This window comes from Pecten maximus, chromosome 18 (assembly GCF_902652985.1).
Source record: "Pecten maximus chromosome 18, xPecMax1.1, whole genome shotgun sequence".
NCBI lineage: Eukaryota > Metazoa > Mollusca > Bivalvia > Pectinida > Pectinidae > Pecten > Pecten maximus.
Window position 1 is genome coordinate 4,792,322 of NC_047032.1, and position 17,584 is coordinate 4,809,905.

The 17,584-nt window shown below is 34.1% G+C and overlaps 1 protein-coding gene across 1 annotated transcript in view; it reads right to left on the reverse strand.

The window, feature by feature from the left end:
* The window catches only part of LOC117316771 (probable tRNA (uracil-O(2)-)-methyltransferase), a 35,452-nt gene extending 18,091 nt beyond the window's left edge, over nucleotides 1-17,361 (reverse strand). The window contains 7 exon segments of the mRNA XM_033871540.1: nucleotides 1,703-1,774; nucleotides 4,634-4,741; nucleotides 4,869-4,937; nucleotides 7,820-8,234; nucleotides 14,878-14,998; nucleotides 15,618-15,750; nucleotides 16,984-17,361. Coding sequence (XP_033727431.1) covers nucleotides 1,703-1,774; nucleotides 4,634-4,741; nucleotides 4,869-4,937; nucleotides 7,820-8,234; nucleotides 14,878-14,998; nucleotides 15,618-15,750; nucleotides 16,984-17,286 — 1,221 coding nt within the window. The 5' untranslated portion in view covers nucleotides 17,287-17,361.
* Nucleotides 17,362-17,584: the final 223 nt, after the last annotated feature.

Here is a 17,584-nt window from a genome sequence, read left to right on the forward strand (position 1 = left end):
GTAGAAATGATAACCTTTTCTAATAAAGGACCTAGATTTATGAAGAAGTAAAATAAGTTGGACCTTACTTTATTTGGCTTAAAATTTTACTTCTGGCTTGTATACAATAAAGGCATAACATTTGCATATATTATCTCAAGTAACCTATTATTACTAGTTTTCATACACTTTTATTTCATGAAAACATTATAAAAGGAAAGGGCTATGGGCTTTAAAGCTGCATACACCCAAATAACCTAAAATTCTAGTTGCACAAATGTATTAAGATGCTCATTCACGCTCTTCTAACATTAAAATGACCATTGGACTGGACGTTTGACCAGGGGAATCCTTGCGACATCAGTGTATAAAAATAATTCATCACATCTATTTTTATCGCAAGCGTTGTCACGGAGGCGAGAACGAAACTACAACAACGTACACTACACATAAACTACACGCATGGTCGTTTGTTTGCATATCGTGTATTACATGAACTTACTTCATAAAGCTTTCATTTGAACATATTAGCAAAATATTCTTGTAATAACAGATCAGTATAAACAAACATACAACTAAATACTTAATTTCAGAATAGCAATATCAATACAACAAAACATCGATAAAATTCAGATCGGTAAAGTTGACAATATGTTCGAGGAATACTGAAAAAGCTAGCCAGCAATCCAATAGACATCCAGCAAAATCGAAATTTGAGTCTCTTCCTTTTTCTTCTCTTGCTAAGGACAACGAATCAATTCTTTTCTTAATGGAATCCTGGGGTTTTGCCGTTTACAGTCCCTTTTGCGCTTCCTTTTGTCAGAATCTGTCTGCATTTTTGCAGGCCCATGTTTTCGGCATTCCGCCATTTTGTGTTGACTGATAACCCACCCGTTACAATGTGGGACTAATTTGCATAGAAACTTGTTTCCTCAGAACCATACAGTTGTTATTTTTGGGAAGTTCCAAATTATGAATATACTTTCATAAGTAAACATTTTCCTCTTGTTTTTGATTCACGATAATTTGTTAAAGTATATTAAGTCTGAAATCTTATGTGTTTTCTTTTCCTTTATGATATTTTACAAATCATAATTAAATATGATGTTAGCACTCGTTTACTACACAGAATGGAGACAAGTGTTTGATCAATAACAGAGTTTCCGACTATAATGTCGGCCATGGTGGCCATCTTGGGTCTCAGATCGACCTGAAAAGTAACAACACTTGGTCTGAAACCCTACAGATGAAACACAATGGTTATCTAACAGATGATGACCTTTATTAACTCTTTACCACCTAATGACTACATATGACGCCCCTGCTATTTCTCCAAAAGCTATACTTGGTGAAGCCCTAGAATGATTAATAGCCAACTGAAAAATTTAAATTAATTAATGATTTAAAACACTGAGAAGAAAAGAATTTATTGTTGAAGATATGATTCCCATACACCAAATTAATCATGAGAGTCTCCAGAAATGAATTACAGTTTGCAAATCAAAAATAAAGTTTCACTTCAACTCATATTTACAGGTAAGTCAGCGAGCTCTACAAAAAGGTGGCAAATTTGAAATGTCGTCAGATGTCGTCATTAGGGATACAGGTAGGGGCGTCAGATGTCGTCATTAGGTGGTAAAGTATAGGGAGTGCTAAGTGGTAAAGAGTTTTAAAGTAACAGACAAATATTTCTATCATAGATTATAAAATTAAAACTAATTACCTTAAGGTGAGTTTCTGGACCATACAAGTCCCAAATATTTCTCTTCCGTACATCTAAACCAACACCCGGATGCTATAAGAAAAAAATTAAAATAATATTTTAATTTAGAATTATTTGTCATTTTTGCAGATCTAGAAGATAAGGAATAGTGGTACTTAAAAAATTGCCAATTCGAACATTAGTGTAAACAATAATATTGTACTTTGAAACCATATTCTCATAATCTTAGTTTTAGCTTGAGGTAAATATATACAATTGGTCTATAAATTCTGAACACATTTTACTCCTGTAAACAAATTATCTGGAATTATGATGCCCTAGTAATGAACACCCCCCCCCCCCCCCCCCCCCCCACCACAACCTCTTATATAATTGCAGTTCAGTAGACATGAGAACAGATACCATGTCAATGTCTGAAATAACATATGATAAACCCATCCACCTACTTTGTATCAGAAGTTATGTAATTGGCCCCTGGGCTTATTACACGGTGAATATGGTAAATTATAGTTGAAAAACAAAAACCGTCTTAATGTTTATAGTTATGGGATCACACAACGATGTGTACACAAAGTCTGCACAATGTATGCTTTGGTGTGTTTGGTTTGTTTTGTTTAACGTCCTATTAACAGCCAGGGTCATTTAAGGACGTGCCAGGTTATGGAGGTGGAGGAAAGCCGGAGTACCCGGAGAAAAACCACCGGCCTACGGTCAGTACCTGGCAACTGCCCAACGTAGGTTTCGTACTCGCAACTCAGAGGTGGAGGGCTAGTGTTAAAGTGTCAGTACACCTTAACCACTCGGCCACCGCGGCCCCCGGCACAATGTATGCACAATAGAATAAAAGAGCAGTTGTATCATGCAAGTGAATGTGCACATGATCGGCAATGGAAACAAAGTGTGTGCAATATATAGCTAATGTGCTTGATGTAAATGTCGGAATTGACTACTATTATATACATAGTTTCTGAGTATATCCTTCACAGAATTATATATGTCAGCTTATCCATCATGGAGTCTATTTTAGAAATTTAAATTAAATGTTTTCATTTTTCAACTAGACAGCAGTGGCTTGTGATCTATGAAGACTCCCGTCCGTGACCTTATCTATTATCACTTGCCATTGAGATGTGAAATGTCCGGTATCACATAGAGAGGCCATCTCCTTGATTACTGTATCTAATAATCAACATAAGAATACACGACAAAATGATATAATCCATGTCATATTGTGTTAAGAAATAAAAGACAATTAACATTTAATTTAAATTTGTTGACTCCAGGATCATTTCCCAACTCGAGGTAGGCTGTCAATTAAAACTTCATTTACCTGTTTATATATATACGTTTACCTGTAATTTACCTGTGGTAATTGAGAAACTGTCTAGGTATATCATTAGTCTTACAAATCCATCGCATTTCTTTGTTTTCCAAAATATGGGGAAAGATGCCCCGTGACACGCCCTGTGACACGCCCCCTGGCTAAACATGAACAACAGGTACCTGTGGGTGTACCATATATTGGACCTACCGACGTTGAATATGTATGTTATGAAAAGTAGATTCATTGAAATATATATAGAGGATATTGAATGGTTTCCCGTTTAATATAACATATATTTCACGAGTATGACAGAATATCGATATTTTCACGAGTGAGAAGCACGAGTGAAAAATATGTTATATTAAATGGGAAACCATTCAATTTTCCTTTTATTGCATTTCATATACATAAAAACAAAGTTGAAAACATCGAAAAATTATTAGCGTCAAAAAGTGCGAGAATCAGTAATGACGTCATCTCTTTGTGACATTGCTCCAAATCAAATTGACGGCACCATTGTGAAAGGACCGATCAACACAATTTAAGTGTTTTTCTGCTGTAATCTTGGAAACTGTGCATGAAAAGCTAACTTCAAGTGAGTATTTTGTCAAAAACTAGTCAGAATATTTCAGAAATACAGTAAAATAACCAATATATCTTTCTCCGCTTCAACTGGAAAAATGGGCAAGTTTCAATGGCGTGAATAAAAAGGTTAGCTCTGATTGGTAAGGAAAACTTATATTTTCACAGCAAAACTTATATTTTAAATGCTAATAGCTACTGTAACAGTGAAAATATAAGTACATTGTATTATTAGTTTGATAAATTTCTATATTTCACTGGCACTGTGCAGACTATGTATATGCACAATGCTTTAGGTGCATTGTGTAATCCCACAACTATATACAGTATCCATTATCCAAATGTCTGAGAATAAAATACGAACAAAAAATATAGATTAGGATGGAGACCACAGAGCCTCTAGATACCATCAAACAAATATGTCTGACTTTATATCACACAAGGAAATATAATTCTCTTACCCTGGACAGGGATATCCACAGGTTTACCAGGGAGAGATTTTCTTTTCTCTCACCCTGGACAGGGATATCCGCAGTTTTACCGGGGTGAGATTTTCTTATCTCACCCTAGGGAAAAGACAAGCTACACATGCTCTCTTCACGTTGTCAACAATTGTATTTTTCCACATCATCAATACCATGTTGTCATGGCAACAGTACGACGACGTCACGTCGAAAATTCAATCACGTCCCGTCAACATTTCCTTGCATTGATGTAATGTCAATATAAGATACATAAGAGGGTAAACAGGGTAAGAGAAAAATAATCATTCACCCCCATGGCAGTGAGACAGGGGAATCTCAACCCTCGGGTAAGATAATTAAGCTGCCAAACAACTTCAGAATCTTCCCCTCGGGTTGAGATTCTCTTGTCTCACCCCCCCCCCCCCCCCCCCCCCCCCCCCCCCCCCCCCCCAAGGGGGTGAAAGATTCTAATAATAATAATTCCCATATGAGATCATGATGTCAAGCCAAAAACTTCCCCACAGACTCCATTAACCTGCGACTGTTGTGTTGTTAACTTACCCCCTCAGCAGACAGTATATGTACAAGTAGTCCATTCCCACATCCCAGGTCTACAAAGGACTGCTTCTCTGTCAACTTTTTCTCATTCCTCTCTTGTTCCCAGATCAGCTATTTTGGAATATGGTAAATAATTTAATAACTTCATATGTTACAGATTTTTTCTTTACAATATATCCATTTGAGCTTGTTTTCTTTCACCAAAACTGTGGGTCATTGTCAACAATACTTTACTCACCAAGAGGTATGTTGCTATACCAACATCTTCGTAAACAAATTTTGCGGGATCTGTTTTCTCAGGCCAACACTGCAAAACACATATCAAATTGATCAAAAATCTGTATGAGTCGGTGGTTTCAGTGTTTCTGACTGACATTCTGTAACATCTCATTCCAACCTTCTACAATATTTTGCTACAGAATGTCAGTACATATGTACTTAAGTAAGATATTGAACAAATATAGGTTACAGATAAAAAAGTGAAAATGGACATTTATTGAATGTTTTGTATATGGTATAAGTTTAACAATAAACATCAGCTCTGAAGAGCTTCTATTACAACACTGCTAAAGTCCCAGTCACAACCAGCAGTACATGTACTTTTGGAGGAAAAACCCACAGGAATCAAAGTGTCGAGGCTACTCATAGGTGCTGTGCATGAGGAATTGAAATACAGAAGAAATATTATATATAGAGGATATCTAACAGTGTTTTCAGTAATACCAAATATATTTCACGAGTGGGGCTAATATTTTGATATTTTTCACGAGTGCACAGCACGAATGAAAAATATCAAAATATTAGCCACACGAGTGAAATATATTTGGTTTCACTGAAGACACTGTTAGATATTCTGTTTATTACATTTTTTATCAACGAAAAACCTACCCCGTATGCTAACTAGGCCTACAGCGATAATTTGTAAACAAAAAATGTAGTTCCCCCTGTCCAGGTGCTGAGATATGTCGGGCTTTCTGATTGGTCAATTATTTTGGTATTTTCTAATCATTAATTTGATTGGTCAAATCAGCAAAAGTGATATTTTTCACTAGTGATAAATATCACTTTTATAGAATGAATAATTTTTGATATTTCACTGGTAAAAATGTAATAAATATGTATATTTTTATTGTTTAGAAGTGCAGTCCTGAATGTTTTACTAGTGATTATCCTGTCATTTTAATGAATTTTTATTTACTTTAAAAAGGCTGTGGTTGTGTTAAAGTCGTGATGAACAGTGAAGAATTACGTTTTAAAACCTCACTTGAATTGGCATACTATGATTATATTTTATTCTTTGATTGATTATCCTTGATGTCCGTCATGTTTCTTGAAAAACCACATCGCGATTCCCAATACAGTCAAACCTGCTCTAACGACCGCCTGTCTATAACAACCCTCTATATAACCGCCACCTGTGATTTTGGAACAACGGTCGCTCGTTTACTTTTTTGTGTGACAGATTTCTGTCACCTATCTTCTGCTCTCGACAGTCATCCTTTATAAAATCCCCAGAAAACTCAGACACTTTGGCCCTGGACTGATTATAGATAAACAAAAGACCCCTACCACCTCTTGGCCTATAATTACTGTAGCTGCCCTGGTCTGGGGCTACTGGTGATCATGAGAGAGGAGTCCGTCGCCATGCGTGTCAGTGTGTTACATTACAACTGTGCATAGGTGGCTTCATTTCTCATGGTCAGTTAATTCTGTGATTGCAACTAGGATACATGACTTCAAGTACAATCACAGGTCAAAATGTTGTATATAAGATTCCTGTGAATTACTCTCCCAGTTTATTTTAGTTCCTAAGTTTTTAAATTGTACTCAATATACTGCTTTTTTTCTCTCAGTGTAATAACTTATCTGTATCCTAATTGGAGACTTGACAACTTTCGTTAGAAGAAACTTGTCTCGTAAATTTAGTTTGTTCCGTAAATCGGCCTATCTTATCTGTTCTGGTGACTTGTTGAATCACACGTTCATGTGCAAGCATTTCATTATCAACTGATTTTAAACATGCAACCTCTTTATTGCTATTTGAATCTCTGTTGTGGAAACAAGCTAACATTAGGTTTCGCCTCATAATCACTTCAAACAATTCAACCAGCAAGGCCATTTTTGTGTGGCCTATTTCTCAGAAATGATGAACCAATCGGAAGTATTCAACTTTCATTCTAAGTATCAAATGTAAAAACAATAGGATATTTCACTTATCGATTTCCAATTGGAAAAGTCGAGAGTTAAAACAGTATTCGACAGCAAAGGGGAAAATTATTTCTGGTCCCATTCTGTACTCCTTGGGATGCATCATTAAAATAAGCGATATTTTGATTCCCCCCCGAGAGTTCCGAATGAATTTGTTCTAGCGAAATTTGGCGATGATCGCTTAAGGTTGATGTTTCACAGCACCTAAAAACCATCAGTAGGGGAAACAACTAACCCAATAGACTCTATTCCCTTGTGTATCTTGAATCCATGTTGTAGGGGAGAGCGGTCTGATACTGGTGACTACACTCATCAACACAGCATTCTACAATCAATCATGGCTACCAAGCCAACCATAGATAATAATACATTGTAGACTATTAATCTCTCAAGATCATAGACAAATAAAATATAAAAAATTCGTTTATTTTGTTCAAAGTCCTTTTAACAGCAAGGGTCATTTAAGGACGTGCCAGGTTTTGGAGGTGGAGGAAAGCTGGCCATGGAGTACCCAGAGAAAAACCACCGGCCTACAGTCATTAAGTATACCAGAGAAAAACCATCGGCCTACAGTCATTAAGTATACCAGAGAAAAACCATCGGCCTACAGTCATTAAGTATACCAGAGAAAAACCATCGGCCTACAGTCATTAAGTATACCAGAGAAAAACCATCGGCCTACAGTCATTAAGTATACCAGAGAAAAACCATCGGCCTACAGTCATTAAGTATACCAGAGAAAAACCATCGGCCTACAGTCATTACGTATACCAGGCAACTGTACTGATCGTAGGCCGGTGGTTTATATAAACAAAGAAATATTTAAAGATTGAATTTACAAGTAACCCTAACTAATGGCTCTTCTATATGTAGACACTTGTATAAAGCACAGTAAGGATTTTGCAGCTAACTTTAAGATACATCAATGAATTGGTAGAATGTAACCATCACCAGTCAGCTGGTTACAAGGAGACAGCTCACCTCAACAAACTTCTTGCCATATTTGACTTTAAGTTGATTGTACAATGTGTTGTACTGGTCTATCCGGACCAGGCGTAGAGATTTCACTGTTGTCTCCAACTTTCCCTGTTCACTCCAATTAGCAATCTTTGGCAAAAGAATATGTTTTAACCAATGATCCGACAAAATTATTGATGTGTCTGGTTCAATGGTTGTTGTTGCAAGCTCATAACCAATATCAGCTTGCTCCATCTGTTTTAAGACTGGTTCAGTGTTTGCAGTTAATGGTCTCGGTTCTGGTTTCCAGAGTTCACTGTCAGCTGGTTCAGTGTTTGAAGTAAGTGGATCAGGTTCATCATTTCCAGGTTCAATTTCAGTAGATTCTGTTCCTGAACACCAACTATCTTTTTCTGTTTTGCAAATCCTACATAAAATTCTGTCAAAAAAGATAATGAATTTAAACACATTGTCACTTAATAATCACTTAATAAGTTTGACTATATCTGTCAGTGTGTAGATGGTTAATAAGTTTTACTATATCTGTCAGTGTGTAGATGGTTAATAAGTTTTACTATATCTGTCAGTGTGTAGATGATTAATAAGTTTTACTATATCTGTCAGTGTGTTGATGGTTAATAAGTTTGACTATATCTGTCAGTGTGTAGATGGTTAATAAGTTTTACTATATCTGTCAGTGTGTAGATGATTAATAAGTTTGACTATATCTGTCAGTGTGTAGATGGTTAATAAGTTTGACTATATCTGTCAGTGTGTTGATGGTTAATCAGTTTGACTATATCTGTCAGTGTGTAGATGATTAATAAGTTTTACTATATCTGTCAGTGTGTAGATGGTTAATAAGTTTTACTATATCTGTCAGTGTGTAGATGGTTAATAAGTTTTACTATATCTGTCAGTGTGTAGATGATTTATAAGTTTTACTATATCTGTCAGTGTGTAGATGGTTAATAAGTTTTACTATATCTGTCAGTGTGTAGATGATTAATAAGTTTTACTATATCTGTCAGTGTGTAGATGGTTAATAAGTTTTACTATATCTGTCAGTGTGTTGATGGTTAATAAGTTTTACTATATCTGTCAGTGTGTAGATGGATAATAAGTTTTACTATTTCTGTCAGTGTGTAGATGGTTAATAAGTTTTACTATATCTGTCAGTGTGTAGATGGTTAATAAGTTTTACTATATCTGTCAGTGTGTAGATGATTAATAAGTTTTACTATATCTGTCAGTGTGTAGATGGTTAATAAGTTTTACTATATCTGTCAGTGTGTAGATGATTAATAAGTTTTACTATATCTGTCAGTGTGTAGATGGTTAATAAGTTTTACTATATCTGTCAGTGTGTTGATGGTTAATCAGTTTTACTATATCTGTCAGTGTGTATATGGTTAATAAGTTTTACTATATCTGTCAGTGTGTAGATGATTTATAAGTTTTACTACATCTGTCAGTGTGTAGATGGTTAATAAGTTTTACTATATCTGTCAGTGTGTAGATGGTTAATAAGTTTTATTATATCTGTCAGTGTGTAGATGGTTAATAAGTTTTACTCTATCTGTCAGTGTGTAGATGGTTAATAAGTTTGACTATATCTGCCAGTGTGTAGATGGTTAATAAGTTTGACTATATCTGTCAGTGTGTAGATGATTTATAAGTTTTACTATATCTGTCAGTGTGTAGATGATTTATGGTTAATAAGTTTGACTATATCTGTCAGTGTGTAGATGATTTATAAGTTTTACTATATCTGTCAGTGTGTAGATGGTTAATAAGTTTTACTATATCTGTCAGTGTGTAGATGATTAATAAGTTTTACTATATCTGTCAGTGTGTAGATGGTTAATAAGTTTTACTATATCTGTCAGTGTGTTGATGGTTAATAAGTTTTACTATATCTGTCAGTGTGTAGATGGATAATAAGTTTTACTATTTCTGTCAGTGTGTAGATGGTTAATAAGTTTTACTATATCTGTCAGTGTGTAGATGGTTAATAAGTTTTACTATATCTGTCAGTGTGTAGATGATTTATAAGTTTTACTATATCTGTCAGTGTGTAGATGGTTAATAAGTTTTACTATATCTGTCAGTGTGTAGATGATTAATAAGTTTTACTATATCTGTCAGTGTGTAGATGGTCAATAAGTTTTACTATATCTGTCAGTGTGTTGATGGTTAATCAGTTTTACTATATCTGTCAGTGTGTATATGGTTAATAAGTTTTACTATATCTGTCAGTGTGTAGATGATTAATAAGTTTTACTACATCTGTCAGTGTGTAGATGGTTAATAAGTTTTACTATATCTGTCAGTGTGTAGATGGTTAATAAGTTTTATTATATCTGTCAGTGTGTAGATGGTTAATAAGTTTTACTCTATCTGTCAGTGTGTAGATGGTTAATAAGTTTGACTATATCTGCCAGTGTGTAGATGGTTAATAAGTTTGACTATATCTGTCAGTGTGTAGATGATTTATAAGTTTTACTATATCTGTCAGTGTGTAGATGATTTATGGTTAATAAGTTTGACTATATCTGTCAGTGTGTAGATGATTTATAAGTTTTACTATATCTGTCAGTGTGTAGATGGTTAATAAGTTTTACTATATCTGTCAGTGTGTAGATGATTAATAAGTTTTACTATATCTGTCAGTGTGTAGATGGTTAATAAGTTTTACTATATCTGTCAGTGTGTTGATGGTTAATAAGTTTGACAATATCTGTCAGTGTGTTGATGGTTAATTTTACTATATCTGTCAGTGTGTAGATGGTTAATAAGTTTTACTATATCTGTCAGTGTGTAGATGATTAATAAGTTTTACTATATCTGTCAGTGGGTAGATGGATAATAAGTTTGACTATATCTGTCAGTGTGTAGATGGTTAATAAGTTTTACTATATCTGTCAGTGTGTAGATGGTTAATAAGTTTTACTATATCTGTCAGTGTGTAGATGATTTATAAGTTTTACTATATCTGTCAGTGTGTTGATGGTTAATAAGTTTGACAATATCTGTCAGTGTGTTGATGGTTAATTTTACTATATCTGTCAGTGTGTAGATGGTTAATAAGTTTTACTATATCTGTCAGTGTGTAGATGATTAATAAGTTTTACTATATCTGTCAGTGGGTAGATGGATAATAAGTTTGACTATATCTGTCAGTGTGTAGATGGTTAATAAGTTTTACTATATCTGTCAGTGTGTAGATGGTTAATAAGTTTTACTATATCTGTCAGTGTGTAGATGATTTATAAGTTTTACTATATCTGTCAGTGTGTAGATGGTTAATAAGTTTTACTATATCTGTCAGTGTGTAGATGGTTAATAAGTTTTACTATATCTGTCAGTGTGTAGATGGTTAATAAGTTTTACTATATCTGTCAGTGTGTTGATGGTTAATAAGTTTTACTATATCTGTCAGTGTGTAGATGGATAATAAGTTTTACTATTTCTGTCAGTGTGTAGATGGTTAATAAGTTTTACTATATCTGTCAGTGTGTAGATGGTTAATAAGTTTTACTATATCTGTCAGTGTGTAGATGATTTATAAGTTTTACTATATCTGTCAGTGTGTAGATGGTTAATAAGTTTTACTATATCTGTCAGTGTGTAGATGGTTAATAAGTTTTACTATATCTGTCAGTGTGTAGATGGTTAATAAGTTTTACTCTATCTGTCAGTGTGTAGATGGTTAATAAGTTTGACTATATCTGTCAGTGTGTAGATGGTTAATAAGTTTGACTATATCTGTCAGTGTGTAGATGATTTATAAGTTTTACTATATCTGTCAGTGTGTAGATGATTTATGGTTAATAAGTTTGACTATATCTGTCAGTGTGTAGATGATTTATAAGTTTTACTATATCTGTCAGTGTGTAGATGGTTAATAAGTTTTACTATATCTGTCAGTGTGTAGATGGTTAATAAGTTTTACTATATCTGTCAGTGTGTTGATGGTTAATAAGTTTGACAATATCTGTCAGTGTGTTGATGGTTAATTTTACTATATCTGTCAGTGTGTAGATGGTTAATAAGTTTTACTATATCTGTCAGTGTGTAGATGATTAATAAGTTTTACTATATCTGTCAGTGGGTAGATGGATAATAAGTTTGACTATATCTGTCAGTGTGTAGATGGTTAATAAGTTTTACTATATCTGTCAGTGTGTAGATGGTTAATAAGTTTTACTATATCTGTCAGTGTGTAGATGATTAATAAGTTTTACTATATCTGTCAGTGTGTTGATGGTTAATAAGTTTTACTATATCTGTCAGTGTGTAGATGGTTAATAAGTTTGACTATATCTGTCAGTGTGTAGATGGTTAATAAGTTTTACTATATCTGTCAGTGTGTAGATGATTAATAAGTTTTACTATATCTGTCAGTGTGTTGATGGTTAATAAGTTTTACTATATCTGTCAGTGTGTAAATAGTTATGTTGTTCATTTAAACCTCAGTCTCTTACATGATTATGTACCTATCACTGTAAAGATTATTGTTTTGTATAAAAGATCTATTGGGGTCAAATCAAAATGCTGCACAATTAAATTTTTAAAATCAAGATTTTTTGTTTTGAGATGTTTTGGATTAGATTTTGCATTTCATATTTTAAAATAGTAACAAAAGCTTCTCCATCACCAGTTGATAACCTTGTAGCAAATATTATTGAGATTCAATATTGCTATTAGGGCAGTGATTCCAACAAGTTAACTGCTTGTTTATACAATGTACTTTATTTGTGGTTGTAATACTTTGGATAATTACTAGTACTGTAAGTTGTACTTATATGATGAGAAAGCTTGCTTCAAATTGGTTAAATATGTATGACATTCATCCGTTCTTCATCCTAAAGTTGAGGAAAAATGCCTCAAAGCTGATTTTTGTGTTCTGTATTACTATGATATTAAAGGATATATACTCATCAAACAAAAGATTAATTTTTAGAGATCAACATGAGTTAAGTTTTATATCAACAACAGGTTTATCAGACTACAATCACACAATAAGGACGGCTGATTCCCTGAACGCCTACATTTTGAAATAACACCATACTGAGTATGTTTGTAAAGTAATTATAGTCTGTTCTGGTGAAGTCACTTAGTCACCTGTATTTTACCTGTGTGTGTTACCTGTAGATTTTATAGAATTTCTCATCAAAATCAAAGGTCAATATTCAATGAATAAATACTGGACAAAAATATCATATTTTAGAATTACCTATATATGCACATGATATTTGTCAATACTTATTTAAACAAATAAGAAATGATCAAATTAATAAATATCAATAATTATCAAATTAATATTAATTAATAATTCATTGCATAAAATATAAATTAATAATTCATTGAAATTAATATTGTAAAATATTCATTAATAATTCTTTAATTATCAATTTCATCAAACCAAAACGTAAATCAAATACTTTGCTTTGTTCTTAATTACAAGTTATACTCAAACGGCTCTCTTTTCTCATTTGAACACCTCTCTGATATCACAAAGACTGAAGATAATGATGTTGATAAGTAAAAATCGCTCATTTTACTGATCGATATCAGTTAAAACGGTGAGATGTGATGTAGCCCTGGCTACGGGATGGCATAACACTTGAAGATGAATACCGGAGCTACATGTATGTATCTATATAAACTTCAAAATTATCATCAGTTTGCACTCCTCACCATCATCCCGTGGACCAACATCAAGGGATGCTTTTCCATTTCACCCAATACAACGACGACACTAGGAGACTGGTTCGCCCCGCAGCTGTATTGCCACTTGTACCACTACACCAATGAAAAGACGTAAGGTTCCGAGCACAAAAGAATAGAGGGAGACGGAACCGTTTGAAACCACTACAACAACGACCAAGGACGACCAACCACTTAGAAGCCTGGCACAGGAAATTCAAAAAGATGGTACACCATGCATGTACATCCCAACATCTTCACCATTATACGGACATTAAAGGACATACAGGCTACTAATGAGATAACTAAAATTCAACGTCGCGCTGAAGGTACAGAAACATCGACACTCGCCTTGTCCTTAAACAGACACTGGATAACCAAACTATTGATATTATATCTTACGCCGATGCAGCCTCCGAACTTCCCCATTTAAGTAAAATGTGTGTAGTGATGTAACATATGGACATTGCTTTATCGTGTATGTATCAAAGACGCTGTCAACAATATGCGATTTTCATGCACGTCGCCTCTCAGCAAGTACTATTGCCATTGGTACAATGTGTTTTGCATCTTAATCTTAATGTATTTTATTACACTGTGAAAATGTATTTAATTTGTTCCAACTGCGTACATGTATATTTACATGCCTGTTACAGTTTTCTGTGTCTATTTGTTAATAAGTTAACATCAACCGTATTCAATGAAACAACTGTGTTAACACTTTCAAACAGCTTTTGGCTAACTAAAATGAATACAATGGACATGTGAGTTTGGTCAGGTCCAAACGTGTTATATGTCAAATTACGGAAATGAACCAATTGAAGAACTGAATATCGACTTGCTCAAAAATAAGGGAAATCCTGTTTGTGTTACAATTCCAACAGAAAACAAGAAATATCTTTAAAAAAGATAAACGGCATAGTTTTAATGCTGGTGGTTATAATGTCAAACTTCTGGTGAAATAAATTAACGAACTACGATGTAATTAATAAATGCGCAGTTTCAGCACGGATAACAAAATTATATCAGTTTGAATCATTTATTATTAAGATTCTCATAGTGTTGTTTTCAAAATAAGATATAAAGATATATTAACTTGCAGAATTCTAATGTTCTTATAACTTATATATCAATGTGATTAATACTATACTATAAATTTCACTATTCTATTTAAATAAAATGTTGAAATTTATATGCTAGTGTCTTGGTTTTCTTTAGTTGTCAAGTGATTTCTACAGGTAAAATACAGGTAAAATATCTCAGGTAAATACAGAACATGTATGAAACAGACTATAATTACCCTTCCTTTGATGTCTCTGTCTATTGTTCTAAATATGTAGGCGTTCGGGGAACACACCATAAGGACTGACCTTGGCTTTTTGTCCAGTACGCAGTGGACTAGCTGGTAACACAGATTTCTGGAAGCCTCAACAGACTTATGTTTGTATGTGTCGGTTATGGGACAAAACCAGGCGCTCTTCATTGTGCCATCTGATTATAAAAGACACACATGCTAAAAATTAACAAGTACAATTTTATCCATCAATATATACAGTCAAACTTCGTTAACTCGAACTCAAATAACTCGAAGACCCCGTTTATGTATTCATGTTAGCCCACAAAATTATCAGTAAAAATATAAACAAATGTTATTTCATCGTCCTGCAATAAATAAACCTCACACTCTTATTCCAAATGTTATACTGTATGTTGGTTCTCAAGGCTTTAGAAATAGTCCAGACAGTTCTACATCCAGAGTAATGAAAAGACTTTCAGCTCTAGTCCCATGAACAGCTACATGTAGGGTCAGTATGAGGCAAGGGTCTCCTTGTAGTAGCTAGTGGCTACCTCACTTATCAACATATGGGACACCTGTTGCATGTGTTATCAAGAGAAATTAAGGTAAATAGTCTTGTCCAAGGATACAACCACTGCAGCACAGGACAGTATGTATCCAAGCTTCCTGAGCAATACGATATGCCCAGGTGGGTTAAGGAGTTGAATATAATGATATAGAGAAGATATAGATGTAACAGTTGAGATGTCATAGCATGTATTTAGATTCAGGTAAACAGTTTACAACACATTTGATACACATGATCAAACTTACCATAACAGATTACTTCTCTGACCACTGGGTGTGTGTCATCCCTTTTGGGGTGGATATCTCGGATAACAACAACACCTCGTCCCTCAGGGATGGAGGACAGGCTTGGTACCTCCTTACAGAATCCATCTTGCTCCTTAAACCAAAGTGAACATGCACATCTATCATCTCTACTGAAAGATATGTTACACCTCCGACATTACTTTATTACCACACCATCAAAAAGATTGAGCTTCTCTTAAAGGTAATGTATATTAATTGTGCTCAGAAGAAATTATTTTGTACTTAACCCCTACATTAGTCCGAATTTTCTGACGATCTTACTACGTAGATACAAGGCAGCTTGAAAGGCGATATTAACATCAGAACCCTTCGGATTACCCCTACATATAATGTACATGTTTTTTTCTATAAGCTTTCGGATACTGTTAATTTTGTCTTGTTTGTTGGTGTTATAATTAGATATATTTCTATACTATGGATGCCATTTCATGCATTTTTTGGTGACAAAAAGTGTTTGCTGTGATCTAGTATCTCAGAAACAAAAGGTTTTCTGTTTATGACACATTGATCCAGATTTTTTTAGATATTACTGTGGTATTTTGTAATAATAAGAACATTTGGGCAATGAGAAGGACAATTAAAATGGAAAATAAAACAGAAAACAAGATGCACTGATCCTGAAAGAATTTTTTAAAATATCAAAATCCTCATGACATGAGACAAATTTGTAAAAGAAAGCAAGAGTAAAATAATCACTTCCTAATATGTTACACTGCATGTCTATCTGGACATATGAAGATTATGAAGTGAATAGAGTACAATGTACTTTTTAAATATTTCAATGTCTAGGCCTAATATGTAGATATGGATTTCAAAGTTGGTTCAGGTCATGGATGTGAAACTCAAATTCATAACCTTTCTTTTCAGTACTGTCTTTTTTCTCTTTATTTTAAATATGCATGTCTTCGAATTATAACCATGGAATTTTGGTATTCAGAAGAAATCCTTTGTCAGATTTGCCACAGGGGGCTAACTCAATGAAAATGGAATTTACCATACATATTTCGTATTTACTGGATGGACTGGTCAATATACTTAACGACCATATGATTTTTTTCAGAAAAGTCGAGATTTAAAAGATTATTAAAAAATCGAGGTAATTACTAATAAAAACAGTTTTATTAGTAATTACCTCGATTTTTTAATAATCTTTTAAATCTCGATTTTTCTGAAAAAAATCATATGGTCGTTAAGTATATTGACCAGTCCATCCAGTAAATACGAAATATGTATGGTAAATTCCATTTTCATTGAGTTAGCCCCCTGTGAGATTTGCCAGACAAATGCAGCTCAAGACCTTCATTACCGTATCTACAAGCGTTTTATCCGGAGGTTCGTTATTCAAAACAGTCGTTAACACTGACTCGAAACTTGTCTGGAGTTGTGTGTCGTCATCCCCAGTGCTGTAATACACAATACTCTCGATCCTCGAACCACACAATCGTCTGTTCAGCACATGTGGTTTGTTTATCCAGACTGTGACCGCGTCTGCAAACCCGTCTGCATCCCCCTTTGTGTGGTTTTCTTTAAAATTGCAAAAATCTTTTCTTAGATCAGGAACTTCGCGCAGAACACGGTCTGTCTGAAAAGAAATAAACGTTCGCTTCATGTTGTGTTGTTATTGACCTTTCATGCTGTTATAATCCTATGGGCGCAGACATCTTGAATTTCGGGTAACATTTAGGAAGATTTTCGGGTCGCCTCTGGACTTGACGATGGCAATACTTAAGACAGCGGAAGGTTATGTCTAGATCTAGGAAATACTTTTTCTATTCCTTTTAGAATCTATATCAAACTAATGTATTCTGGTATAAAACAATGTAAAATATATTCACAACCCTGTTTCTTTGAAGTGAATAGAGTACTGTTTCTTTTATTTGATCCTGTTTTAAACTGAAATAATAAGT